General features: G+C 47.5%; 1 protein-coding gene across 8 annotated transcripts in view; it reads right to left on the bottom strand.

Annotated features, from left to right (window-relative positions):
- SMOC1 (SPARC related modular calcium binding 1) overlaps positions 1 to 27,358 on the bottom strand; it is a 135,270-nt gene that overhangs the window by 22,609 nt on the left and 85,303 nt on the right. For 4 of the 8 annotated variants that reach the window (XM_081151293.1, XM_081151294.1, XM_081151297.1 and 1 more), the window contains exons 6-7: positions 11,441 to 11,530; positions 9,405 to 9,485 (exon numbers count right to left, since the gene is read on the bottom strand). In XM_081151293.1, coding sequence (XP_081007419.1) covers positions 9,405 to 9,485; positions 11,441 to 11,530 — 171 coding nt within the window. The remainder of the gene's footprint in view (positions 1 to 9,404; positions 9,486 to 11,440; positions 11,531 to 27,358) is intronic. The other 4 variants (XM_081151295.1, XM_081151296.1, XM_081151299.1 and 1 more) reach the window with 1 other exon arrangement.

The raw sequence follows: 27,358 nt of genomic DNA, 5'->3' as shown, positions 1-27,358 counted from the left end.
GGCACATGGGAAACTCTTTTACTACGCGGTGATGGAGGCGGTATGGAGATGAGTGGAAACAGAAAAAAGCAGTCAGAGGAGGTCAGTAGTAGTTACAGTTCTCTAGAGAAACAGCTGATAGAAGGGGGAGAGAGAGGAGAGAGAGATTTATTTCAAGGAATTGGCTCAAGTCTGAAATCTGTGAGGCAGGCTAGGAATTCAAGCAAGAGTGATGGTGCACTCTTGAGTCCAACATCAATAGGTCAGGCCAGCAGGCTGGGAGCTCAGGCAGGATTTCTATGTGAGAGTCTGGAGACAAAGTCCTCCTTCTCCAGGAAATCTTAGGTCTTTTTCTCTTCAACTGATTGGATGAGGCCCACCCACATGATGGAGAGTCATCTGCTTTACTTAAAGTCAACTGATTTTAAATGTTAATCACATCTAAAAAATACTCTCATAGCCACATCTGGACTAGTGTTTGACAAAACTGGGCACTGCAGCCTAGTCAGGTTGACACATACAGTTAACTGTCACAAGGTCCATTAGGAAACTGAGAGCAAGAAAAAAGCCAAATCTTACAGAAAATCAGACACAGAAGGACCAAGAAGCATCACGGGCAGTAGAAACATGTACTGGGAAGATGCTTCGATGAGTGGTGCAATCTTCTCAGAGAAGAAAACAGAAGCTCACTTCCATGAGCGATGCAATCTTCCCAGAGAAAGAACCCGAGGCGCAGCTGGTGATGAAGGGCAGCTGCTCAGGCCGTCCTGGCTGAGAGCTGCTTCCACTAGAGAAAAAGGAGTGGGGAGCCGATGGTGTGGGGAAGTGTCCCGAGAGAGGAGGGGGCTCCTGAGTCTCAGACCTAACACGGGATCCTGAGAAACATGTGAGATTAGGGCTCATGGGGATTAGGCCTCCATTGCTTGAATCCTGCACTGCAGAGGAGGCGGGAGGCCTTCGTGGACCCAGTTCCCACACAGGCTGGCGCTGGGTGCATGCTGGCGCCATGCTGGGCTCTGCTTTTACAAACTAGAAAAGGTTTGTAAAACACAGCAAGAAGAAAGAACTGGCCACGTGATCTTAACCTACCCTCATTCCAGCCTTCCTCCATTTCTGAGGGCCCCCACCCAGAGTGAGGTCTCCCTACATTGAGTATAAGACCGAGTATCTGCCCAGACAGCGTGGCTCAGTGGTTGAGCATCAGCCTATGAGCCAAGAGGTCACAGTTTGATTCCTGGTCAGGGCACATGCCCGGGTTTCAGGCTTGATCCCCAGTCGGGGGTGGGGGTGTGCAGGAGGCAGCGGATCAATGACTTTCTCTCATCATCGATGTTTCTATCTCTCTCTCCCTCTCCCTTCCTCTCTCTGAAATCAATAAAAACCTATTTTTTTAAAAAAAGAAAAGACTGAGTATCTGTTCCTCTTGTGCCCACTTTACCCTTGGTACTGTGACCGGACTAGACTATAAGCTTCTGAGAAGAGGGACTCTGTCATATCCTTCCTGATCCGTCACCACACCCATCCTTGGCTCCCAGCTCCTATTCATAGGAGAACCATGGAATCTCAGGTTTAAAGGCTCCACAAAGAGTATTGAGTCCAAGAACCCCTCCATTGCTTGAATCCTGCGATGCCATCCCCCGCCACAGAATCCTGTCCCATCCTGACCCTTCAGAGTTGGGACCACTCACCACTGAGTAACTGCCTATCAGTGGAGCTGAGACCACAGAGGCTACAAGAAGAATATGTGTCCCTTTGACTCATCCTGGGAAATGACACCCTCAACCCTCAGACTATCAAGCTCTAGATTTTCTTAGGGGGGAAAAATCAATAAAAGGTTACCCGCTTGAAAAACGAGAGGAGCTTATTTATGTTTCATTGCAAAAGGAATCCATCCCACCAGGCCAAGAATATTCAGAAAAACACTAGCGTTGTGTCGCCTACAATTATCCCGAAACCCCTTCAAATACCTCACACCCGCCTAGCCTCTTATCAAAAATGAATGAAATGCTGAATAATAACCCAAAATAACAAACTGTGTGTTGAAAACCACCTTTCCCAAATCACAACATGAAATTCCAGAGGCGTAAGAAATCGCGTGGCTCCTGCTCAGGATCCTCTGGGCCGGCGTGTGGGTGAGCTGTTGGAATGGTGCAGAGCGTCCGGCTGAGGACGGGGCGACAGAAACAAGGGGAGGGCAGGGCCAGGTCTGAAGGCACTGGCTCCTGTTCGTGAAGGGCTGGCCCAGGGACTGGAGCTGTGGTCTACAGGGGAAGAGATACTATTGGAGACCAGTCTTTGGAGGGAATGATGGTACTTCACTGAGCAGGCCCTTTTTATTTATTTAGCCACGACAGAGTTTTAGCATTTAAGGTTTCAAGCCAACTATGTGAAGAAGTTATTTTTCTTACTTGTGGACTTTGCACTTTTTCACAGGAGGGCTAAGTAGCCCCGGAGGACCATTTTTCTGAGCACCATTTGCCGGGCTGGTTCTGCCCTTTCACCGTGGGCTTTCTGTCACATCCAGCACGGAGGTCCCACTTGGCTGTCACCAGTTCTCAAGTCTTAGGGTCATCCAGGGACTCGAGGAACCCCACAAAGAGAAGAGAAACCCATAGAGAATCTCCCAGGGCTCCCTTTGTAACCGAGGGCAGATGATAGGCCTGGAGAGGCCTAGAGGAGGAGAGGCCCAGCCAGGGAAAGGCAGGAGCAGACACGCTGACACAGAGCAAAGCCAACCCCTGAAATCGTGCTCAGGTGTGTATCCAGTAAGCAGGGGTGGGGGAGGGAGAATAGAAACAGAATATGCACATTTAAAATGGTCACCTCATCCATGGCGATGTTTCCCCATCTCATTTCATCTAAAGGCCTCTTTCCCCATAGAGTAGGCAGCCAAATGAAGTGACAAAGGTGGCATCAGCTCCCAATCTTAACCTACAACAGGATCTTGGAGCCCTTCCCAGGAGGGGGGCCACCCTTCTGGTGGACTAACAGACCAAGAGAAGAGACGCTCTGTAGCTCCAGCCCAGAACAGTGAGGGTGATATAAAAGCTCAGTGGGGCGGCTGCTTCCAAATGCCAGAGGTAACTCAGGGCCGTAAGACAGAAGAGGTTCCAGGAACAGGATGGGGATAGGTGGGAAGATCTGGCTTCTCAGCAAGGCTGAGAGCAGGAGTAAGTGCCTCTTACCCTGCTCCTGCACACGCCACCCAGGTCCTGCGCATGGAGGGTTCTGTAGCTGTTTCCTGGAAGTCAGTAGTTGGAATAGAGGCCCTATAGAGTGTTGGTCAAGACATGGGCTTTGGGGTCAGATGGATCAGTCTCTACCACTTATTAGCTCTGTGACCTTGGGCAGTTGACTTAGCTCTCTAAGTCCCTGGTTTCTTACCTGTATAAGTAGAGTAACAACAGCACACACCCCATAGAGTCATTGTGAGGATTAAATGCAATAGTGTAGGTAAAGCATTTAACCTGGCACCAGAGTGAGTTGATAAATGGTAGATTGCTAGCTGGTCTAAGGTAGCAGTGTCCTCAGCAAATGTAACTGAGAATTAGTCTGCTTTTTGTGATCACCATGGCAGCAACTCAAAACAATGTCTGTGATAGAATAATTCCCCCCACTGTGGAGGACCGGCCCCTCCCTTAGGTACACCACTGCCCAACCATCAGCTCCTTCCCGAGATGGGCTTTGTATTTCTTCCGTGGGCCCCTCAGTACCATACAGAGGGCTTGACACATAATAGTTGTTGATGGGCCTGTGACCCTGGACAAGGCCCTTATCTAGTCTGGGCTCCTTTTTCTCATTTAAAACAAAGCAGTGGTGCTAGATGAGACCACTCTCACGGCCATGGCCATATAACTAGACAGCATCAGGCATGAGCCCCACAGCTCAGGGGTCCCCAAGCACCAGGATGGGCTGAGTGTAGGCAAGGCTGCCGGAGGCCTTCAGGTTCCCCCCTGTGCCTCACACTGCCCTCGGTGCTCATGTGCATGGCCCAGCCTGCTGTGGCTCCGAGCCCCACCTGCAGAACAAAACGAACAGAGCCCACCCCACACACCTCTCACGGGGTGTCTGCAGCGGGCTCTGTAAATCAGGCTTGTGGCTGGATGAACTGTTACAGGTGAGGAGGTGTAAGGGAAAATCACACACCCACCAGCCTGCCTAAATAATTTCTCTCTGTGGAACCTAAAATGCCCATGCACAGTGCACCATTGTGACCTCTTCCTTCCCACACAGGCAGAGACTGAGGAGTGGAAGAAAACAAGATATAAATTCTACCGAAGACATTTCTTCTGGGATGGATTACCCCAATATAGCATATAGGCACTTAAAAAAAAACCAAAAACAACTTTTCCCCCAAAGCACCATTGACTCACATCCACTCACAATTTAGAAAAGGCTCCATCTCCATTGACTCATGCCATTAAGTGAGCTCATGTGACCCTCTGACCAAAAAGAAAATGAAATGCCTCACAGTGGTTTTGCAATGAGAAGTGCCAAGCTGTCTTCTTTCTAGCTTTTCTCGGTAACTCATTGACCTTGACCTGAGAAGCTCCGTCCTTTAAGGACAAGAGCTAGTAAATAAAAATTCAGGCGAGAAGGAAGCAGGAGGCCTAGGCCAAAGGGGGAGATGGGAGAGAGATTTTTTAATTTGTCAAAATAAAGTATCATGACTTCACTCTTCATCCCCCCAAACACTAATGCTGCATGTGTGAGTGTGTGTATAAGATCTATACCCTGCGTACTTCCAGAGCCATTTTGCAAATAAACACAGAATGAGGACCTGGGATCAAAGCACAGACCACAGTTGACTTATAGCAAGTTGGAAGGAGTCAATTACAATGCCTCGGCAGGACCTTTGGTTTCCGTTTTTTATCAACAGAGGCCAAAAGAAAACCACAGGGACACAGGGTTTGCTATCAACACCAGAAAGCATACAAACTCACCTATAGAAAAAACACACCTTTGCTGATTGAGCAAGTTCCAGAGGCCCGATCATAACCCCACACCCCACACCACTACACCTCTGTGTTTCAAGCAAACAACGTGGGGTGAAGGCCCGAGGCAGCCAGAGAAGCTAATTTTGAAACAAGGTAAAAATGGACTGTGGGGCTAGGCTCTCTGGGGCCTCCAAATATGTTTACGGCTCCTCTCTGCACAGGGAAATCTTGAGAAAGGCCTTTGTTACCGCAGAGAAAGCCGTAGGGACGATCACCCGTTCCAGCTCTGTTCTATTGGCTGCGACTGACCAAGACACCTGCATGTGTTAGATGGGCAGACACCCAGAAGGCCATTTATAAGAGTAAACATCAAGGGTTTGTTTTTATATAGATATTTTAAATGTACACAAGCCCAGACCCGTCCTCGGCTGCTAACGTTAGTGGATTACTCACACTTCCTCCCAGTCACGTCATGTGCTAGGTTCCAGGTGGCTGTGCCGTATTTGCTTACAACGGCTACCGCTGGTTTCCCTAAGAGTTGTTTGTTTTTCCAGGCCTCAGGTCATTACATCACCCTGTGGTTTCTGGGCAGGCCAAGAGTGCCGGTTTGGGGGTGGGGGAAATCAGCCAGGAGGTGCAATTGCCTCAGGAACCCCAAATTGCAATCATAGCAGCAGCTCTCCAGGCAGGAACTTCCCAGGTGCGGGAGGAACAGTCCAAAACAGCAGGCCTAAGGGAACACTAATGCTCCAACCCGGCACGTAAGGGCAAGGTGCTGCGGACAGCTGTCCTGTGACGTGGATGGGAACGTAGGTAAACTCACTCACGTAGGAAGAGACAGGGGGCTGTTTTCTGGCACACCTTAAAAGAAATGCATTTCCACCTGCGTCTCCACTGATGGCTGTCTCTGGGGACGGTTACCACATGCTGCTGCTGGGCAAAGAGGCAAGGAAGGAAAGACAGGCCTTTTTAGATTTAACCCAGAGGGCCAGGGTCAAGGGCCTTCTTGAAGACCCAGGTTAGATCATGAAAGAAGTTAATTAGAAAAGATGGAGATAAAGGAAAGAGAGACATGGAGGGGAAAGGGCAGTTAAATGAGCCCACCAGAGGCTACACAGGAGTCAGCCACTGAGACCTGGGGCCAAGGGAAGGGGCCGGTGTCCTGCACAAAAGAGTTAAGGCTCAAAGGACCCTATTTCCAGAGAGAGCATTTTCTCAGAGAAGAAAGCACTCACTTTTGTCATATAGAAAAAAAAGAAGACGAAAGAAAGAAAAGACTTTTATAAATCATAGCTGCAGGCAAGTGTCCACAAACAGTAAAATTAGAAGCCGTGGGATATGGGATGAAGGATGAGATAAAGCCTGGTTTTTGTCATTTCTTTAATCTCTCTATGCTCTTCTGTAAAATGTAGATGACTTTAAAAAATTGTTTTAATTCTAGTTATATTAAGAAATTCCTTGGTTTCTAGCTCCCGAAACAAAAAACTCAGCAAGAGTTCATATTTTCTTATAAAAGCAGAACAGTCTCTGGCCAACACTCATGCATGAGAAGATGCCCACTCTTGAGCTCTAGGTGTCAGCTGGCCAGGTACGTGGGCTTCCTAAATGCAAGAACTCCTGGTGTGAGAATCAGAGAAAAGTCCAACAAGGCAAACCTGTCAACGCTGAACCTGCCAAGTACTCAAAAGGCAACACTGACCATGGCGAACACATGACAAAGCCTTAAAAACAAGGACCAAAACCTCCGGGAGGAGCAAAGGAGACAGGCTGAGTCTGCAGGCATATGTGTCATGTTATTGCAAAACTTCGGCTGCCCAGTGGAACCTTTCCAACATCAACAGTCCCCAGGCCAGAAAACAAACCTGGCGTCACAGGGTCTGAGTGTGAAAGACGGACGTTTGGGGTGTAAAAGAAACTGGGATGGCCTCTTTACCTCTGAGACAGAGAACTGAGGCGAGCTCTCACCAAGTGGGTTCTCAGAGTCCCACTCCATCCCCCACAGACATCGGGCCAAAGCTCCCTGGAAGCCAGAATCTTTTGGCAAACTAATGGGAAGCTGTCTCAGGGGCTTGACCCAGAGGTTCCAGTCCACACCAGAACCAGCTTCCCAGACACCAAGTTCCATTAAAGTATATCTGACTTCTCATCAAACCAAGTGAGATGATCTGGAAAGTGGCTAGCACAATACATAAAGATATTCCATCAACAATAGCTATTGCTTTTATCTCTCCCCCAACATCCTGTCTTATACACTAACCTTACAGGCATAACCTCACAGCCATAACTGGCGCCGAGCAGGGGAAAATCAAAGTGGTTGGGTCACCCTCACAAAAGGAAGGTGATTATACCTGCCTGGAAATCATTTCTCAACAAGACCCCATACTCATCCAACTGGAAACTATATAGAAGTAGGAATGGAAAGCAGAACTTAGTGGAAGCAGACAGCAGTGGTGAACTTGTCATTGTAGTTTACTACATGCAGAGAAGACAACTCAAGAAGACAAGCACTCTGTTCCCAAGCACATGTGGTCTTCTCCAGCCCCACTACTTCCTAGCTGTGACTCAGGACAAGTTACTTCCCCTCTACCTCTGACTCTCAGTCTGTAAGATGGGGACAATAACAGCACTTATCTCATAGGGTTATGGCAAAGCTCCAATGAGATAACACATGTGACGCCCTGCAGGACCAGATGCGGACGAGCTCTGATGACAGCGATGACTCCGATGACTCCTATTTCACCGAGGATAATGATCTTCCCTCCTCCATCCTTCCCCCACAGCAATCAAACACCATGAGCTAGATTCTAGAATAGATGTATCAGGTAGCCAGGAAAGCCCTGTCTTCACAGAGTTTATAATCTAGGTAGAAAAATTAGCCACTTGTAGATGAAAATGAAGCAATTGCTACATGTCAAATGAGTGTTTCAGGAGAAAGGTGCTGCATAATTTCAGAGACAGCACCCCTCATAGCTACTTGGTCACAGAATTAAGCCTCGTACTGGGGCTTTGTATACCTGCTAGGGGCTCAGGGATTGGGGAGACCATTTGCAGATGTCACTTCCAGGTACCACAAGCACCAAAAACACTTCTCTTTGACTTGTGATATTTGTCCAACAGTGAGGGGGAAATGAAGAAGGTCCTAAGCAGAAGCTTCCTAATAAATGCTTTTGCTTCTGGTGATAATCACAAATTCTGTCCTGATTAAAGAATTCTCACCACAAGCAGCATCATTAATATGCCAATTTTTTCCTCCCAATAATGATGATGCGAACAAATAATGTACTTACAATTATCATGTTCTTACTATTTATCATTTAGCCAGGCATTGGTCAAGTATCATACAGATGTTAAGTCAGTTAACCCTTAACCACAGTCTTTTAAGGGAGAGATCATGACTTGGCTGGGTCTCAGGGATTATTTGACTTGGCTGGGTCACTCACTAAGTGTTGGAGCTAAAAAGTGAACCCCAGGTTTCACTGATTCCAAAGCCTGTGCTTTAACCACAGCCCTATTTTATCAAAGAATCTAGCCCACAGGAGTTCACATGGACTCCTTCCCACCCACCATCCCACAGCTCCTCCAGCTTTTACCAAATAGGGAACCAGACACATGCTGAGGTACTGGCCCACCCAAGTCACAGGGGAATCAACTGATGCTACATGGATTCACCTCATAGTCTAACTCATTCTGTGCATGCAAGCACCTTTAGGACAGAGCTAAAGGGGGCCAAGGACAGCACACTCATGGATTACTGGTCATGTAAAACTCTGCCCATTGAAAGGGGTGTATCTTTTGTTTATATTCCAAGGAAAAGATGACACTGCTAAATTCAAAATGCAGGAATAAATTATGCCAAGTGGCATTTCTCACAATAAAGCCTTAGTCTGAAAGAAGGATGATTCACCCAGATAGAGATATGGATTAGGTCTGTTAATACATTTCCTGTTGATGGACATCTGGTCTTTACTAATGGTAAATAAACTTCATTGACTTTGGTCTTCATTGATGGTAAATGAACTCTACAAATTCTTCAAAAATTATCACCTTTCTACAAAGGAGTTCAGCCAGTACCAAAACTTGGCCACCCACACAACATTATCAGAAGATCAGACTAGAATAGATTCGACCACAAGCAAATATTTAGAGCCTTAAAGAACACATAGAACCAAGGCTCTTGAGGCTTGAAGTCTAACTGCTCTATGCCCAATCATTCTTTCAAATATAGAAAGTCAATTAAAAAATTAAAACACAGAGCCAAAAAGTTTTTTTTTAAGCTGAAAGTGTCAACTACTCATGAAAGATGATCCCTGAGATAATAACTGAAGACAATTAAAGTTGGAAGGGATTAACTCATCTAAGCTCACTCTGCAACTGTAGAAACTAAAGACCAACTAGGTTAAATAAGGTGCGTAAGCCCACACAGTAGGGTAACTATGGGGCAACCACGGACTGATGAGGTAAGTATATAATCCAAGGCAGATTATTTACCTGAATTTCTTATATTGGTGTTGTTCAGTTTGGAGTCCTTGATTACCAAGTGCTTAATCCATAGAGTGGGAGCTGTGATTTCTAACAAGAAAAAAAAAAGGAGAGAAAATATAAAGCCTGGGCAAAGAGACCATGTAATTGAAGTGTAACCCCCCGGACTTTTTAATAGATTTTTTTTTTTAAGCCTGAGGCATCGAGGCTTGACTATATGTCTCATTTCTACTTTGTCCCCAAACCTCTCCCTTCCTCACTGTGGAAGCTCCTTTCCCTGTCAGCTTATAGTTGCCAAGCAGGGTCTCCTGTTCCGGAGGCAGAGTGGTCAGAGTCCAGAAGCACTGAGCCACTCCATCCAGGAATAAAAATATTATCCCAGGAGGTGAGGAACCTGGGCCAAGCCAAGTCTCTCTCAGCGGCTTCCCTGGAAGAACTTAAAGGGGATAAATCAACAAATAAACGCCAAACAAACCACAAAGCTCATTTTGGAGGAAACGGCTGGGCCACGATGGATTTTTGGTGCTGAGGCTCTGCTGCACGTGGGAATGAGAGTAAAAGGCTGATGTGCATTTCTCCACGCTACCCAATGGATCCTCATTGAACAGAGGCTGACCTCTTTCCAGAGAGCACAGGGGTGCTTCTAGGCCCCCTAGGGCTTGGGTAACCCAGTGGACAGATGACCCTGAACACACTGTCAAGTGAGAAGATCTTCAGTGCAGGTATTCGGGAGGTTTCTCAGCTGGTATGGTCTCCATTCCTGACCCAGTCCCCCAGGGTCCCAGACTTGCCAATGATGAAGGACCTTTGTGGATCACAGAAGCATTGGAACTTCTGGGCATGAACACACGTGTCCCACTAAGTGATCAGTTACAAAGGACAGCTCACATTTCAGTTCTTCTATCTAGAGCTGAGCCTATGCTAGGGGACACTCCTAGCCACAGTACCAATCCAGTGGCAGGATTTCTTTCATTCCTCTGTCTCACTGTCCAGGTTCACGATCCAGCCTGTGTACACTTGGCTAAAAGCAGCTAAGAGGTTGCTGTACATTGCACCAAGAGCTGAACCTTGTGGTCAGACTTGGCTCTGTGCCTAGCATCCTGCTCCTCCTGAGAACCTGGAGTATTTAGTAAAGCATCTGAAGAATATAGGCCCTGAGCGCCTCAAACTCAAATCGAGGCCATCCTTCTGCACCCCAAGCTCCTCCTGAACACTCCTTATACCTCCAGGGACATCCAACCCCTATTTTGCCACCAGCCACTACTATTTCTCTTGACCTAGAATTTCTCCTCTCCCATATGTCTTGACTCAACTCTCACGGTCCCTACAACTTAATCAAACCAGCTCCGCTAACCTGTCTCTTCCATGCTACTTTCCTTACTATACCCCATTCCCATAATATTCCCTCCCTTGGCCATGCCAGCGCCCCACCTGGAATGCCCTAATTCTTCCTCCCATTTTCAAGGTCCAGCTCAAATCCCACCCATCTCTCACAGAATCTCCCCCAGACCATTGCGATCTCTTCCTTCCATAAGTTTCTACAATAACAACCAAGGCCGCATAATTTAACACATAAAGCTCTCCAGCGCTTGCCGCTGTCTTTAGAGTGAGGCTTCATCGTGTCTCTTTCTCCTTCGTCCCCCACAGGCCTCGCACGAGGCTGGGCACCGGCCGGAGCTCCTAAGCGCTGGTTCATTTACTGCGGGACGAGGCCTGACTGTCTTTCTCGGCCATGGCTCCTTGGTCTTGGCAGCTCGGAGGGTGAGTCCAGGCTGTGTTATTGTTGGCCATCAGCGGCCAGGCAGGAAGGAAGCCTGGCGAGAACAGAGGGCCTTTCCAGAAGTGGCGAGTGTACCAGTTCCTGGGAGGGTTTGCATTTTTCTTTAAAGGTTAAAACAACCCAGCTTAAACTAGGAAAAAAATTAAAATTAAAAAAGAAAAAATAATAACAATAAAGCTTAAACAAACATCCGAAGGGAAGACCTACCTTCCCCAGATCAGAAACCGGGCGGGGAAAGCGCGTGGGGAAGCATGCCAGAGCTTACCGTCCCCGTCGAACACCGGCTGCGTCTCCATCGTGGGTGTCGGCTTAGACCCGTCATCTGAATTGAGGGTTAGAAAGAATTGAAAAGAGACTACCATTATTGAGGTAAATACTATCTACTCTCCAGCACTGTTGAATGATTTGGGTTTGCACATGGCCCGGCCAAGTCCCAATGAAGAGACCAAGGAGAAAGAAAAGAATAGGAAGGAAAAGAGAACCACAGACAGACACCAACGCTCAGATGAATCCAGTGTGCTTGCTCTTCCAAGGGAGGGACAGAAGGGGGCTGGGCTGCCTCGGCTTGGGGGGACCCTCCCTCCTAGGTCTGAGTTCTTCGTTCCTCCCCACGGGAAAGCCGGGAGGGCTGTCTTCCCCAGGAGCCCTGAACTGTGGCCAGGCATGGTCAGGTAAGGTCATCACATGATGTGGCAGCAAATGTCCCCAAGCTTCTTCCTGCCCTCTTGTGAAAGGTGGCAGCCCAGTACCTTTCTAGTGGCCCTCATTATAGAGCTTAAGGAAAACAAGGGACTGTGGTGCTAGTCCCTCCTGAATCCTAACTATTTCTCCTTCCTCATTTAAAGTAAAGTACAGCAGAGGGAAGAGAGTCAATAATATTTAAGAAAAAAAATAATATTTAAGAACTATGTACAGTGTCAGATAGGAACTAGACTTATTGGGGTGATCACTTTGCCAGTTATATAAATGTCTAATCACTATGCTGTCCACCTGAAACTAACATAATACTGTATGTCAACTGTAATTGAAAATGTTAAATAAATAAATAAAATTTAAATTAAAAAGAAGAGAAGGCAGGAAGGACTATCTCTCTCCAGCATGCTGAACTAAAGAGAACTGGGAACCCCTGTGAAACAGCACGTACCCCAATTCCCTGTGAGAGGTGGGGGCATACAATATGAGAGGGGACGTAGGAGACTGCACCATGGATTTGCTTTCAAATTTCTAATATAGATGATTGAAGCAGGGAGTTCCCAGCAACCAAGTCCTAAAGCTCATTGTCCTGCCCTAGCCGTGGGCAGCTCTCTTTGCAGAGCAGGGACCTCTGCAGGTCAGGAGTGAGTGCAGACTTTATCTACCTTTCAGGACTCAGTCATTTTCACCATAATAAACCTTAATTTGCAGCAGTGTTTTTTCAACCTTTTCTTCATTACCACTCACCTAAGGGGAATTTTTAGACACTTCTCCTAATCACCTTCCTAATAAATCAGATACACTTTACGTAGTGTGTGTATACCTGTGCTTTATATATAAATAGAGCATGCCTCCCCCCAGCCCCAGAACTGATTTTTGCCTCCTTGGTGAAAGCTGGGAGCAGGTATCTCCCCCCACACCCCATCCCTTTGAGAATGGGTGGTTTAGAGAATTCTCTGTTTTCTCCCTTAGTGGGGGGAGGGAAGGAGAGCACTGTGGCCTCAGACGTTTCTATGATTACACCATCTCTCTCTTCCCAAGACCCCCGAGGTCTTTTGGAACTGAACTTTTATTCTCCGAGCATTAACTGTTATGGAGAATTCGAGTTCTCAATCTCTGCAAAGCCAATCAGATCATCAGTAACAACCATCCCGCACCATTCAGAGCTCCCAGAACCTTTGGCTGATTTCCCCGCATCTTGTTGAGAAAGCAAAACAGAACACAGAGTCCTGGTCCCTTTTTGCGCCAATACCCAACCCTTGGAATCTTAAGATTGCAGAGCTGTGCAGACCCTAACCATTGCTGGAGGCTGAGGCCAGCCATCCGGCAGTTGTGCCACACCTGACCCTGCTATTACTCTCATGTGCGGACACCGGGACTGAAATCCCACGGGGGCCAAGGCGATCCTGAACCACCTGACAACCATCCCAAGGGCTAAGAGGCAGCAGGAAGAGAGGAGTAACTAACTGACCATGTTGCATTTCTTATTTGCCTCAAACTGAAGTCTGGAAGAGGCGTCTTTGATGCCAAGCTGGGTGAGTTTGTCTGGAAGTCATTGAGGGAGCATAAACACAGCGTAGAGCCACACAATGTCATTTTTAATAGCATCACTTCCCCTGACCCTATTAACACCTCTTCCCGTTGAATTCAATGAGCCACTGAATGAAGTCTCTTGGCAGCTGCAATAAACATTTGGTGGCTGCTGCTGGATGCAGAGTTCATAGTCCCAATGGCCCAGCACAGTGTGTGCAGCCCCTTCACACAGGGTGGAGGGGAGTCTTGAGGGTAACACAGGGAAAGTGAGAAATCAGACACTGCAGAGGGACAATGCTGTGTGAAAACCCAAGTGGAAAATGGCTTATTTAATATTTTAATATTCAATTAAAATCCTCCCATATTCCAAGGGCTGTATCTCTCTATGGAGCAGGACAACAGAAACATTCTGTTTATTTCTGCCATCCTCCAGATAAGAGCCTGGGACTCCCCATCTGGCCCAGCAGTCAGACTGTAATGTCTGTTGCTCAGGGAGAGAAGGAAGGGCTTTCAGTCTCCCGGGGATGTTTGCAGGTTGAGGACCTCCATGATTGTCCAGATGCAGGCCCGGAAGCACACAAAGCATGAAGCCACGTGCAGGGAGTGGACCTGCCTGCAGGGTAGGGTCGCCGAGGGTGAAGGGCTACAGCTGCACTGCCACAGGGAGGCCCTAGGTGGAAATCTTTATGAAGTGAGAAAAGACAAGGTACCTTGCTGCCAGGAGGGCCACCTGTGAAATCCAGCATGCCCAAAGGATGGGAAGCCAAGCCAAAACCAACAGGACCCTCTGACCATCATCTCCGGGCACCTGGCTTCCAACCTAGCAAACAAGCACTCCCTTCCACCAAATAGGTCCAAGGCCTGGGTCCAAGGTCCACATTGGTTCTGCCTCCTGGCAAGCCTTGGGGCAACACCAGGCCCCACACTGGGCCCTGGGGAGACAGAAAAGCTTTCACATGTGCCCCTGGCCTCCCAGTATCCAATGGGGTCACACTCAAGGCATTATATGCAATAAGTCAGGAACCTGAAGCCCTCACTTTTCTTCTCTGCACAGTGATATTCTCTTCTAACAGTGAAGGTTGCCTGCCTCCCCAGACTCAGGGCACTGTGTAGGAGGAAAAGACTTTAAAGGCTCTTAAAGGAGGTATAATAGCACTAAAACATCTCATCCTATAGCCTACTTTCAAAATTGGATTTGCCAAATTAAAATCCTACCAAAGTTTTTAAGTTAAGAAATTAAATAAACCTTACACTCAATAAGAAGACAAACAACTTGATTTTAAAATAAGCAAAATATTTTAATAGACATTTCACCAAAGAAGATGCACGGATAGCTACTAAATACATGAAAAGATGCTCAACGTCATTAGCTATTAGGAAAACTCAAATTAAAACTACAATGAGATACCACCACATACCTACTAGAATGGCTAAAATTTTTTCAATGGGCAATACCTAGTGTTGGCATAGGTGTGGAGAAAGTGAAACCCTTGTTCATTGCTGATGGGAATGTAAAATCGGGTAACCACTTTGGAAAACAGTTTGGCAATTTCTTTAAAAACTTAAACATAAACTTACCACTCAACCAAAAAATTCCACTCCTGAGACTCTAGCCAAGAAAATAAAAACATGTCCACCTAAAGACATGTATACAAATATTCACAGTAGCATTATTTCCCACCTCAAACTGGTAACAAATATTTGTCAACTAGTTAATAGATAAACACATTGTGATCTCTCCATATAAAGGAATATTGTTCAGCAGTTTAAAGGAATGGATTATTAACACATGTGGCAATATAGATGAACCTCAAAAACATTATGATAAATGAAAGAAGCCAGGTGCAAATATTACATATTGTATGAGTCCATCTATGTAAAATGTCCAGTAAAGGTAAATCTATAGAGACAAAGCAGATCTGTGGTTGCCTAGGGCTGGGGTGGGAGTGAGGTATAACTATAAATGGGCACAAGGTTTCTTTTTGGGGAGATGCAATTGATCCCTGGTGGTGGTTGCACAGGTCCAGAAATGTACTGAATTCATCAAATTGTACATTTACAGTGAGTAACCTTTATGGATGTAATTATACTTCAATAAAGCTGTTAAAACAAAAGGGGAGGTACTGTCAACATCATCATGGATAAATCCACAGGCAGCAGCAGCAATGTTATTTGAGTGATCCTTGATCTGGGGGCAGATGTTTCCATATACAGGGTGGGGCAAAAGTAGGTTTACAGCTGGAGGAAACAAGATGGCGGCACAGGTAACAGCTGCACCGCCGCCGCCACCCACAACCACATCAAAATTACAACTAAAACACAGAAGCACCATCACTCAGAGCCTCCTGAAATCTGGCTGAACAGAAGCCATACAACCAGGGAACTGAAGAAGCACCGAGACCGGTAGGAGGGGCGGAGACACAGGAGGATCGGGGCTGAATCCCGGAGACTCGGCCTCGGGCCCACACCCGGTGCCGTGGTTTAAACCCAGGAGTGACAACTCCGTGGCAGAGGTTTTGCAGAGGAGTGAGGGGTCCCAGCCCCACATCAGGCCCCCAGCCCAGGGCTCCAGGGCAGGGAAGAGACGTCCCCACAGCTCGGGGCTGTGAAACCAGCGGGGACTGTCGCTGAGGGTCGCGGAGGCTGCGGGAGCCCCAGGCTTTCTTCTTAAAGGGCCCGGGCACAGACTCACTCGGACGCTCCCTCTGAGCCCAGCGCCGGGCAGCAGCTTGAAAGGACCTGGGACACTGGAGGAGGAACTAACCTGCCTGGAATCCGGGCGAGAGGTGGAGGGGCGGCTTTCTCCCAGGCAGAAGGGCTGACGGAGGCCATTGCTCCTTTGGCCAGTCCTCCCCACACACAGCCAGCAGGCAGGCGCCATATTTGAATCCCCAGCACCTGACTCCCACCTTTGGCCCCGCCCCGTGATTCCCGGAGGCCCCGCCCCTCCCCAACTGCAGGCTCATCCAGGCCATTTCCAGTGGCTTTTCTGTGCAAGGAGCCTCTCGAGCCTCATGCTTAGGACTTTCCTAAAATCTCTCAAACAAGCAGCAGTGGGCCCCATACAGCTTGATAAGTGGCCCCAGGCCTGGCACTAGTGGCAGCCTGCATTGGCTCACAGCTTGGCCTCTCCTGGACACCTACAAGCCCAGCACAAGTAGCAGCCAACTACGGTTTGCTGTGTAGCTCATGCTAGGTGGCCCTGGGCAAGGTACTGGCACAGGCTGACTTTGCACCTCCCTGGAGGCCCCAGAGACAGTGCACCTGGTGGTCAGACTTGACCATGCTGGATTACAACCCTACCACATCCACGAGTGACACACTCAAGGGGAGCACTTGGTGAACACCAAAGCTCCCCTGAAGTAAATCCTGCTCCACAGGGGTGTCTCCAGCACAGCAGCTCTTGGGCTGTAGTTGTAGCTGGTCCTCACAGCTCATTGGCCAGGGGGTCAATTCCTCCCAGTGACACCAATAGCAACCAAGGCACAACTACAACAGGACAGTGCACACAGCCCACACAGGGGAGCACCTAGAAGGCCCAGCTTAGGTGACTGGAGAGGCTCAGCCACTGGAAACCTACTGCACAAAGCCACTCTACAAATTCCAGGAGACATAGCAGCTCTACCTAATACATAGAAACAAACACCTGGAAGCAGCCAAAATGTGGAGGCAAAAAAACATGTCACAAAGGAAAGAACAGAAGAAATCTCTAGAAATAGAGAATCTAAATGAAATAGATCCAAGCAAGCTAACAGATACAGAGTTCAGAATTTTGTTTATAAGCATGCTCAAGGATATTAGTAAGAGCATTACGAAAACAACTGAGAAAATGGATGACATAATAAAGTACCAATTTGAAATGAAGGCTACATGAACTGAAATGAAGAATAGTTTACAGGGAATCAACAGTAGAGTAGAGGACGCTGAGAATCAAATCAGCAATTTGGAACATGAGGAAACAAAAAACACCCAACCAGAAGAGCAAAAAGAAAAAAGAATCCAGAAATACGAAGATAGTATAAGCAGTCTCTGGGATAACATTAAGTGGCCCAACATTCATATTATTGGGGTGCCAGAAGGAGAAGAAAGAGAGCAAGAAATTGAAAACCTATTTGAAAAGATAATGACAGAAAACTTCCCCTACCTGGAAAAAGAAATCGACTTACAAGTCCAGGAAGCACAGAGGGTCCCAAACAAGAGGAACCCAAAGAGGCCCACAGCAAGACACATCATAATTAAAATGCCAAAGGTTAAAGACAAAGAGAGAATCTTAAAAGCAGCAAGAGAAAAGCAGTTAGTTACCTACAAGGGAGCACCCATACGATTGTCAGCTGATTTCTCAACAGAAACCTTGCAGGCCAGAAGGGAGTGGCAAGAAATATTCAAAGTGATGAAAAACATGGAACTACAACCAAGATTGCTTTACCCAGCAAAGCTATCATTTAGAACTGAAGGTCAGAAAAGGAGCTTCGCAGATAAGAAAAAGCTAAAGGAGTTCATCACCACCAGACCAGCACTACACGGGATATTGAAGGGTCTTTTTTATGAAAACGCTAATGAACAAAAGAATCTGACAAGCTAAATAGATCCAGAGACATTGACGCATGCAACAGACGATCATATCTCAGAGGAAAGAGGGAAGGGGGGTGGAGGGTGGGAAGAGATTAACCAAAGAAGTTATATGCATATACGCATAGCCTACGGACACAGTCAATAATGCGGTGAAGGCCTGGGGAGGGCGTGGGAGCGAGGTAGAGGGGGTCAATTGGGGGGGGGGGAAATGGGACACCTGTAATACTTTAAATAATAAAGCTAAATTTTTTTAAAAAGTAGGTTTACAGTTGTAAGTATGCAAAACACAGTTTATTCTTTTATTACTATCTATGAATTATTGTATTATTTTCCACTTGAAGAACTGTAAACCTACTTTTGCTCCACCCTGTATTTTAAAGAGAAATATATCTAGCTCTAGCCAGTTTGGCTCAGTGGTTAGTGTGCTGGCTGGAGGGCCGAAGGGTCTTTGGTTTGATTGCGGTCAAAGGGCACGTACCTCAATTACAGGCTTTCCCCCTCCCTTTCACTCTCTCTAAAAAATCAATGGAAAAAAATATCCTTGTGTGAGGAGGAAGGAAGGGTGGAAGGGAGGGAGGGAGGGAGGGAGGGAGGGAGGGAGGGAGGGAGGGAGGGAGGGAGGGAGGGGGGGGAGGGAGATCTGAATCTCAATTTACATATATGCACATGATAATTTGATGCCTCACACTTACTCTTGGTGATTCTTTTGAACCTTGAATAGCAAGACTTAATTTCTCTTTGCCATACCATAGCACACTTCTAGGCCACGGTGAGGTAGATAGAACACAGACGGTGGGGCGGGGGGGGGGGGGAGCCAATTCAAAGATTTTTACTTTTCTTACAGGGAGAAAAAAGTAAATTTGGAAACATTAAAAAAAATAAACAAGGCAAACTTGAAATAATTTTTCAAGGATGAAGTCAAGATAAACAACAATAACACTACCACATTTTACAACACTCAAAGTTTCTGGCAGGTGGCTCTCTTCACCTATCCTCACCACTAACCAGGGCAGAGGAACTCGCCAGGACGATAAAAAGAGACCAAGTTTCAGTAAGAAAGTGATTTTCTCAAGGCCCCAAGGGCTGCAGCAAGCAGCTTTGGAAACTGCCCGGGCCCAGAGCCACGGAGTTGGCCTTCCAAGATTCCCCAACCCCCAGCTCGCCTCCTTGCAGGTGCAGCCCCAGAACATTGCAGCCCCCGCCCAGGCTCTGGGAGCCTATACAGACAGTGGGTTTGTGTGACAGCACAATTCCTTGCCCTGCGAGAAGGCCTGGCCCACGCACAGGCAGCTGGAAGTCGCCTCGACCCCCAATGACACCGTTCAAAGCCTCCTCTGTTTGGCTTTTTGATTCCTGATTGACATTCGCTGGCGAGTGGAGATAAATGCCAGGCTGAGGACAATGTTGATCCGCTCTGACCATTCTCAGGAAAAGACTTTTCAGGATAACAAACAAAAAACAAAACAAAACCCCAAAACATTGGTGTGCTGAAGGGACTGAATGGAGCCCGCGAGGGCCAGGGAAGCAGGGCTGGGCCTTTCAAGGGTCTGGCAAGTCCATTGAGCAGTGAATTGTTCGGGTGTACAATGAGTTTATTCTGACCACATACAAAGAGCTTTCTCTTCCAGGTCCTTCAAAAGCAAATGTGTCAAAGGGGCCGGAGGAGGAATCCTTATTAATGGCATCTCTTGGGGTCTCCGAGACTGAGGAGCCTAGGAGAATGCGGAAAAAAGAAACCACCCCTCCCCATCCTGAGATTTGGAAGGTCTCTCAGTGATCTCAAGTCCCCTTCAATTCTTGGGCTCTGCCTAGACCGTGTCCATCACTGGTCACTCTCCCACTTATATTCTTTTAGGCCCCTATTGGCCATCTTGTTCAAAGACATGGAGATAAACTTCAGCCTGGTGGAAGTGTGGTAGGTTCTTGCTTTTGAAGGGACACATTTATGCCAGAGCCACCATCCCTCTCAGCATGTGACTTGGGGACCCAGTGTGGAAGTCAAGATGACTTATTCTGCTCATCATAAAGAGACAACTGTGTGTGTTTGCAAAAGTCCCTTAAAAACCTGGTGCAAATCACACCAGGAGGGTGATGGAATGTTACTCTACCTCGGCATTTCCTGAGATGCATGTCCCATGACCAACAAGGCTCAGAAATGCGCTGTGAGCTGTCCTGACTCTGTGCTTTGAGAGCAGAAGCTATCTGGGCACTTTGGGTCCCTTCCAGAGCAAAAGATCAATGTTTTACATTCCGTCTACCCACCCGCACACTCCCTCCCAAAGGAAGCGAAAAGAAGCTTAAAGCTGTCTTTTTGCAAGCAGTTACCCACATCCTCAAGTTCCATATTTCCCTGGACAAGAGTGAAAACATGAGGTTGGTGAAAAGGCTGGGCCAGAGGTGCAAATGGAAGAGGGGGAGACAGGGAGGAGGAGGAGGGAGAAGGAGAGGGGAGCTGGGGGGGAGAAGGGGGGCAGTCAGTTCAGGGCTGGGTTTCACATGGAAGACTGTGCTAATTTTTTTTAATTTTTAATTTTGAAATGATTATAGATTCACAGGAAGTTGAAAAAATAATACAGAGAGGTCCCAGGTATCCTTCACCCAGTTTTCCCCAACGATAACCCTTTATAATTAAGATCATTATATAGGTAATATCATTATAGTACGACAGCAACATCAGCAAATTTATCTCGGTATAACTCACAGACCTTATTTGCATTCCGCCAGTTTTACATGCATTCATTTGTGTGTGTATGTATGTGGTTCTATGCAATTTCTATGCAATTTTACCTATGTAAGATTGCCCATGTGTAGATTCATGTGACCACCACCATAATCAAGACACAGAACTTTTCCATCACAAGGTCTCCTCGCGTTACCCGTCACGGCACACTTCCCCTCCTCCACCTCATCGCTCATCCCTGCCAGCCACTAACTCCCCCTCTATCACGTTGTCATCTCTAGAATGCTACCTAATTCTAGAAATGTAACCCTGCAGCATATGACCTTTTGAGACTGGCCTTTTTCACTTTGCATAATGCCCTTGAGATCCATCCAAGCAGTTGCGCAGATCAAGTCTGTCCCTTTTTATTACTGAGTAGGGTTCCATGGTATGGCTGCAACACCGTTTGTTTTACCCATCGACAGACATGTGAGTTGTTTCTATCTTTGGCTCTTACAGATAAAACTGCTGTGATCATCCATGTACAGGTTTTTGTGTGGACGTAAGTGTCCATTTCTTTGGAGTGAATGCTCAGCAGTGCAATTGCTAGATTATATGGTAAGCGTATGTTTATGTTTATTTTTATTTTTAAATATACCTTTATTGATTTCAGAGAGAGGAAAGGAGAGGGAGAGAGGGAGATAGAAACATCAATGATGAGAGAGTCATTGATCGAGCCCGCAACCCGGGCATGTGCCCTGACCGGGAATCGAACCCCAATCGCCTGGACCCTAGGTTGACGCTCAACCGCTGAGCCACGCCCGGCTGGGCGGTAAGTGTATGTTTAGATGTTTTGTTTTTTAAGGAGCTTCCAAAGTATTTTCCAAAATGGCCACATCATTTTACACTCCTTACCAACAAATGTGTGAAAGATCAAGTTTGTCCATATCCTCACCAGTATTTGGTATTGTCACTTTTTTTATTTATTTTAGCTTTCCTAATAGGTGTGTAGTGGTATCTTTCATAGTCTTAACCTGCACATCTTTATGGCTAATGATGTTGAACAGCTTTTTTGTGGGGTTTTTTCCCCCCTCAATCTATGTGCTTTGGTGAAAAGTCTAGTCAAGTACTTTGCCCATTTTTAAATTGAATTGTTTTTCAACTAATGAGTTTTGAGAGTTCTCTACATGTTCTAGATATAAGTCCTATGTATGCTGGATATGTAGGTTTTTTGTTCTCTTAACAGGAGCAAGTTTTTAATTTTGATGAAGCCCCACAATTAATCAAATTTTTTAATTTTCTGGATCATGTACGTGGTGTTCTAAGACAACAAAGCTCTAGGTTCACCTAGCTGCAGGTTCACCTAGCTGCAGGTTCACCTAGCTGCAGGTTCTGAAGATTCTCTCCTATTTTTTTTTTCAAAACATTTAATCATTTTCCATTTTCCATTTAAAACCGACGTTCATTTTGAATTAATTTTTGTATAAGGTGCGAAGGTCATGGGGGTTTTGGTTTTGCCTATGGATGTCCAATTGCTATAGCACCATTTATCGGAGTGTCCTTCCTCCACTGAATCGTTTCTGCACCTTTGTCAAAACACCGTTTTCCATACTTGTGCAGTAAGCCTATTTCTGGGTTCTCTATTCTGTTCCATTGATCTATGTGTCTATCCTTTGACCAATACCACACTGTCTTGATCACTGTAGTGTTATAACTTTTAAAGTCAAACAGAGTATTATTATTTTAACTATGCAACATTCTGAAAAGGGCAAAATTTTGGAGACAGTTAAAAGATCAGTGGGGTTGAGGGGGGGAAGGTTGAGTAGGTGGAGCGCAGAGGATTTTTAGGAAAACAAAAATACTTTGTATGACACTGTAAGGGTAGGTAGATATCATTACATATTTGCTCAGTCCCACCAAGAGTGCGCCCAATGTAAACTGTGGACTTTGGGTGAGGATGATGTGTGAAAGTAGGCTCACTGGTTGTAAAAAAAGGTAGCACCCTGGGGAGATGCTGATCGTGGGGAGGCTGTGCATGTGTGGAGGCAGGAGGTATAGAGGAAATCATGTGCTTTCCTCCTAATTTTGCTGTGAACCTAAAGCTGATCTAAAAAATAAGTCTTTTTTAAAAAAGAAAATGAAATAAATTTTTAACGGGGATGAGGGAGGGTCACAGCATTTGTTCAGAGGACCAAAGGGAAGCAGCAATTGAAGTCATAAAGGGTCACGAGGGAGTAAAATATTAGATATCTTTGTTTATAAAAACAGTGACATCTCCCACTTTCTTTTTCTTTGTAAAAATTGTTTTAGCTGTTCTAGTCCCATTCCCTTTCCATATACATTTTAGAAGAGGCAGGCCTTGAGTCTCAGCTTTCTTCCAGCAGGGACACAACTGCTGCAACAGGACCTAAGAGTGATGACTCCTCAGCCTTTACCTCAGGAGCTACCTGGTGCCTGGAGCTGGAGACAGGGGTTCGGAAGTGCCCTGAGGCCTTTCCACCACATGCCAACATCCCGCCTCCCCCCAGGTTTCCATGCCACACCTGGAACCAACTCACTCAGTCAAGGAGCAGTGAGCAAGTGAGCATGTTCTCAGTGGCCCAACAAGCTCTGAGCTATATCACCTGGACTTCTGGGGCCCCACAAAGGTACCAGGCAGAGGGACCAAGAACCTGCCAGTGGGCCATGCTCATCTCAGGCGGCAGCCTCCTCCAAGGGTCTTTCCTTAGAGGCTCTGGCCCCAAGAGCTACCAACCTGGGCTGTTTGGAAGAGCCACCTGCCTTCTGTCCCCTGCAGAGGTGACAGCTTCCCAGCATCTAGAAGTCTGTGCTCCCCTGGGAGGCTTTCCCTGTACCTGAAGATAACTTCTATAGGAAGAGGCTAAGAATTATTAGAACATAAGCTCCACGAGACGAGGCCAGGGCTCTTAGCATTTTCCTTGTCACTGGATCCTCAGTGACTGTAGCAAGCCTGACACTCAATAAGTTCTCAACAAGTATTTGTTGAATTAAAGAATAAAAGAACCAAATATAAAACATCACTGGTTACAAATAACACCAGGGGCTCCTAAGAATCTATGACTAGGAGGCTCTTCCAGATCCCTATGCCCCATTTCATCTCCAGTCCTTAGAAATGAAGATATGGCAGGAATTTAAACTCTAAATTTAGTAGCCTCCATACATAAACTTTCTTTTAGAGACCCCAGAATAGGGGCCAATATGGAGGGCATGGGGTTGAGTACGTGGAGCCAGGCTGGGGGGACCCCAATTGTGGGAAGAAAGGTGTGGTGCACTCATGAGCACTCACGCACACTCATGCGCACCCCTTCTGCAACTAATCTCTGCAAAGCTGGTACATGGACATGCCAGGCTTGGTCAGGGTGGCTCAGAGCACCAGAAAGCAGCAGCAACACGCATGCAGAGAGCAAAGAGCTGCTTCTTATGGGCTTGGAGCTGCTTAGGCACAGTTCTGTTCAGCAGGCACAGTACCGGAATGAGAATGCTGCTCCAAGGGAAATTCAATGTGCGCAGAAGCCAACCCGTACAGGTCATCAGCTGCCCATCTCCATTCAAACCCAGCCCAGGCACCTGCTAGGTAATCAGACTTTTGCCATCTGATGACCGTGCTAACAGATCAACTACTGATCTAGCCTCCCCCTCAGTGCTGGGGGAAGAGAAAACAAAGAGATGGCTGGGAAGAGGCTAGTCATGGGAGCAGGAGTGATGCTCCATATGTAGAAGGTCCCGAGACAGCCAGCCTGCACACCTCAGCCAGGCTCAGGGCAGTGACGTGCAGCTCCTTCAGGTGTGCTAACCAGCCCCCACGAGGGCCGAGGCTGGAAGCCACACAGTCAGTCCCCTTCCTCTGGGATGCCTGCCATCCATCACCCCTGCCCTAAGCACATCCCTCAGCCATGAATGAGGGTTCTGCTTAATCCATCACTTGGGTGACAAGATCTAAAAGTTGGTTCCATTCTGTAGAACAGAATCCATGAGAAATTCTAAAGACAAAGAGAGGGACCTTGGAGAACTGTGACCCACTCTTTACTTGGAGCACATTCTACAGAGCAGCTAGTGGGGATAAAATAAATCTCTGCAAATTAAAGGTGGGTTGGGTTTTGGAAGTTCAGTCCCTCTCCAAGACTGGCTTGACAAATACAGGAGCCCAGGCAAAAAATGTACACAGAGGCTGCTCGTGTTTGTATTTTTTTCTCACTTTTTACAAATGGCTAACTCCCAGACCTCTTACAAGTAGGAAAAAGGCAAATTGTAGAAAACTCCTAAACTTGCACTTGTCATTTATAAAAGCATCACCCCAGGATCTCTAAGGTCGTGGGCTCTCAAAAGAAAGAAACCCCCAGAGAACCGCCTGAAATCATTTTACAAGTGCTCTCCCCTATTCTTCCATGTAGTCATTCACCATGCCGTGCCCCCCCTCTCCCGACCCCGCTGGAGGCTGAGAACTTCCTTCTAGCACCTCACAAGCAATGAAGCCCAGGACCAGGACCTGGCTGTGTTCAGTTATCCTGAAGGCTCCCCAAATCCTCCTCGTTCATTATCATCAAGACCCCAAAAAGAGGCACCATAGGAAAATCCACAAGCTTTGGTCAGCCAGGAAAAGCCACTCAGGGTAAATTCATGATCTCTAAACACATTTGCTTCCCAGCCATTCTTCAGATGACTTCAGTTGAAATAAAAAATTCATCTCTACCACCACTTCTGCAGCCTTTGGCTGTTTCAGCAGCAGATTGTCAGAGCTTAAGGGGCTGCTGGGGGCCCTTTCCCCTGCTCTGACATTCCTCTGTAGCCTCAATAAAATACATGTGGATGCACGTGTGTCCCCCACCCTCCAAACACACACAGACCCCATCCATCGCTCTTCAAGGGTGAGGACCAAAGGAGAAGGGGAGGGGTGGCCAGGACATGAGTGCCCCAGATCAATGGATATTTGAAACTCAAACACATGGCCAGGACCTACACTGCACGTGTTAATTACCACACATGTGCCTGTAAAGGAGTCCGTGAAACACAAGGGGCCCAAAGATCAGAGCGAGGCAAGGACATTCCAAGGGATTAAATAAACAGTCTGAAGTTCTGACCCTCTCCCTTCCAGGAGCACGTGCATCTGGGTAAGATAACAGCGCCTCCCTCCCTTCTTACCCCCCTTCTCCCCTCGGGCCCCACACCTGTGGACCCAGGAGCCTCAGCAACCCAGGCCTCCCAGTCCAGGCCAACCAGCTGTGACCTGCTACCGCTTGGCCTCTCTCCCCCCTCCCTTCCTCCAGCTATCTCTCTGGGCCTCCTCCCCCAGCCTCCTCTCGCTCTGCCTTTCTGCTCTCCTTCGGAGGACTAATTCCTGGCTGGCAACCAGGCTCTCCAGCGCTGCACAATACGCCTTTTCATTCCTTCCAGGCAGAGAGAACCGATCCCTCCAGCCCTGTCAGTGGAGCATGTTCAGAGGCTGGGGAAAGAATAGGCTGGGTCCGCTCCTCCCCCACCACTCACACACCCAGCCCTCCAGCCTCACCTCCGTTCTGGCCAAACCCCTTACCCTGCACAAGGGCCAGGCCTAGCATCTGTCTGCGGCAGGCCTCAGGGCTGCGAGCTCCGGCTCTCTGGAGATGCCTTCGAGGAGACCCCACGTGTGGGCACGAGCTCAGACAAGGGGCCTTTGTGTCCTCCCACCTGCTGCCCTCGGAGCACATTCCATTCTTAAGTGGCAGCTGAAAGAGGGACCTCAGTGGGCCAACACAGGATATTACGAATGCCCTCTCGCACCCTGTCCCCATTCAAACCTCAGCTTCCTGGACAGGTGTGGCTTCAGGTGGCCCTTCCTACAGGTGGCCCCAAACTGCTTTTCACTGCACTGCCCATGGCAGACAAAGAGAAGAGGATCAGCACCTACTCTGATCCCCCAAAGTAGAAGGAAAGAGAGCCTGTTGGCAGAAGTCAATTCTCCAGGGGCAAGTGAACCCTAGCATCCCCCCGCCTCCCCCCCCCCCCCCCCCCCCCCGGCCTTTGCACTAAAGAGGGAGCCTCAGCAGAACCATGGGGAGAGAGGAAGTCATCTGGAGTAGGGCAGCAAAGAACTACAAATTGATGGCAATTTATCTCTGAGATGAGGCTTCAGACTCTACCCCCTCCCCCCATTTCCTGTAGCATCCCTGGAGGAGTCAGGTTCCCCTGCCCTCTTCCAGATGAATCCACGAGACCCCCGCCATCACCATGAATCCGATTCTTACTGTTATCCACAGGGTGCAGAGCCACATCAACCTAGAAAGTCCTCCTTTGTGCAGTTTAAGAACCCACGGCCCACAGGTGGCCCTTCTTGGTGTGGATGCTTCATCCAGCATCACGCACTTGGTTCCTTTGTAGGGAAAATCTGGGTGGTCAGTTCTGCGCAACTGCCAATTGTTTTTTCTACCACCAGGACCTCATGCCCAGAAATAAAGGCCATGTTCTGAAGGCTCCAGCTGCCACAAGCAAAACTGAAGGCAGCTTTCTTTTACAACCCCAGTAAATGATAGACACATGCCGTTCACAGTGATGATGGGTTCGGGTCTTTGCAGAAAGAAACGTTCATGCCCCTCTGCCACTGGAAGGGAGCCACCAACACTCCTGGCTGTCTCCTCTGCTCTAAGAAAGAACTGACTCCCTTTTTCTCACCCACTTATTCATTCCTGCTCACAGGAAAGGGAGCGGCCCACCTGGCCCATCAGTCCATGT

The sequence above is a fragment of the Miniopterus schreibersii genome (genome assembly GCF_964146895.1).
Source record: "Miniopterus schreibersii genome assembly, chromosome: 1".
Classification (NCBI taxonomy): domain Eukaryota; kingdom Metazoa; phylum Chordata; class Mammalia; order Chiroptera; family Miniopteridae; genus Miniopterus; species Miniopterus schreibersii.
The sequence above is the reverse complement of the archived record's forward strand: the minus strand, read 5'-3'. Positions and strand labels throughout refer to the sequence as shown.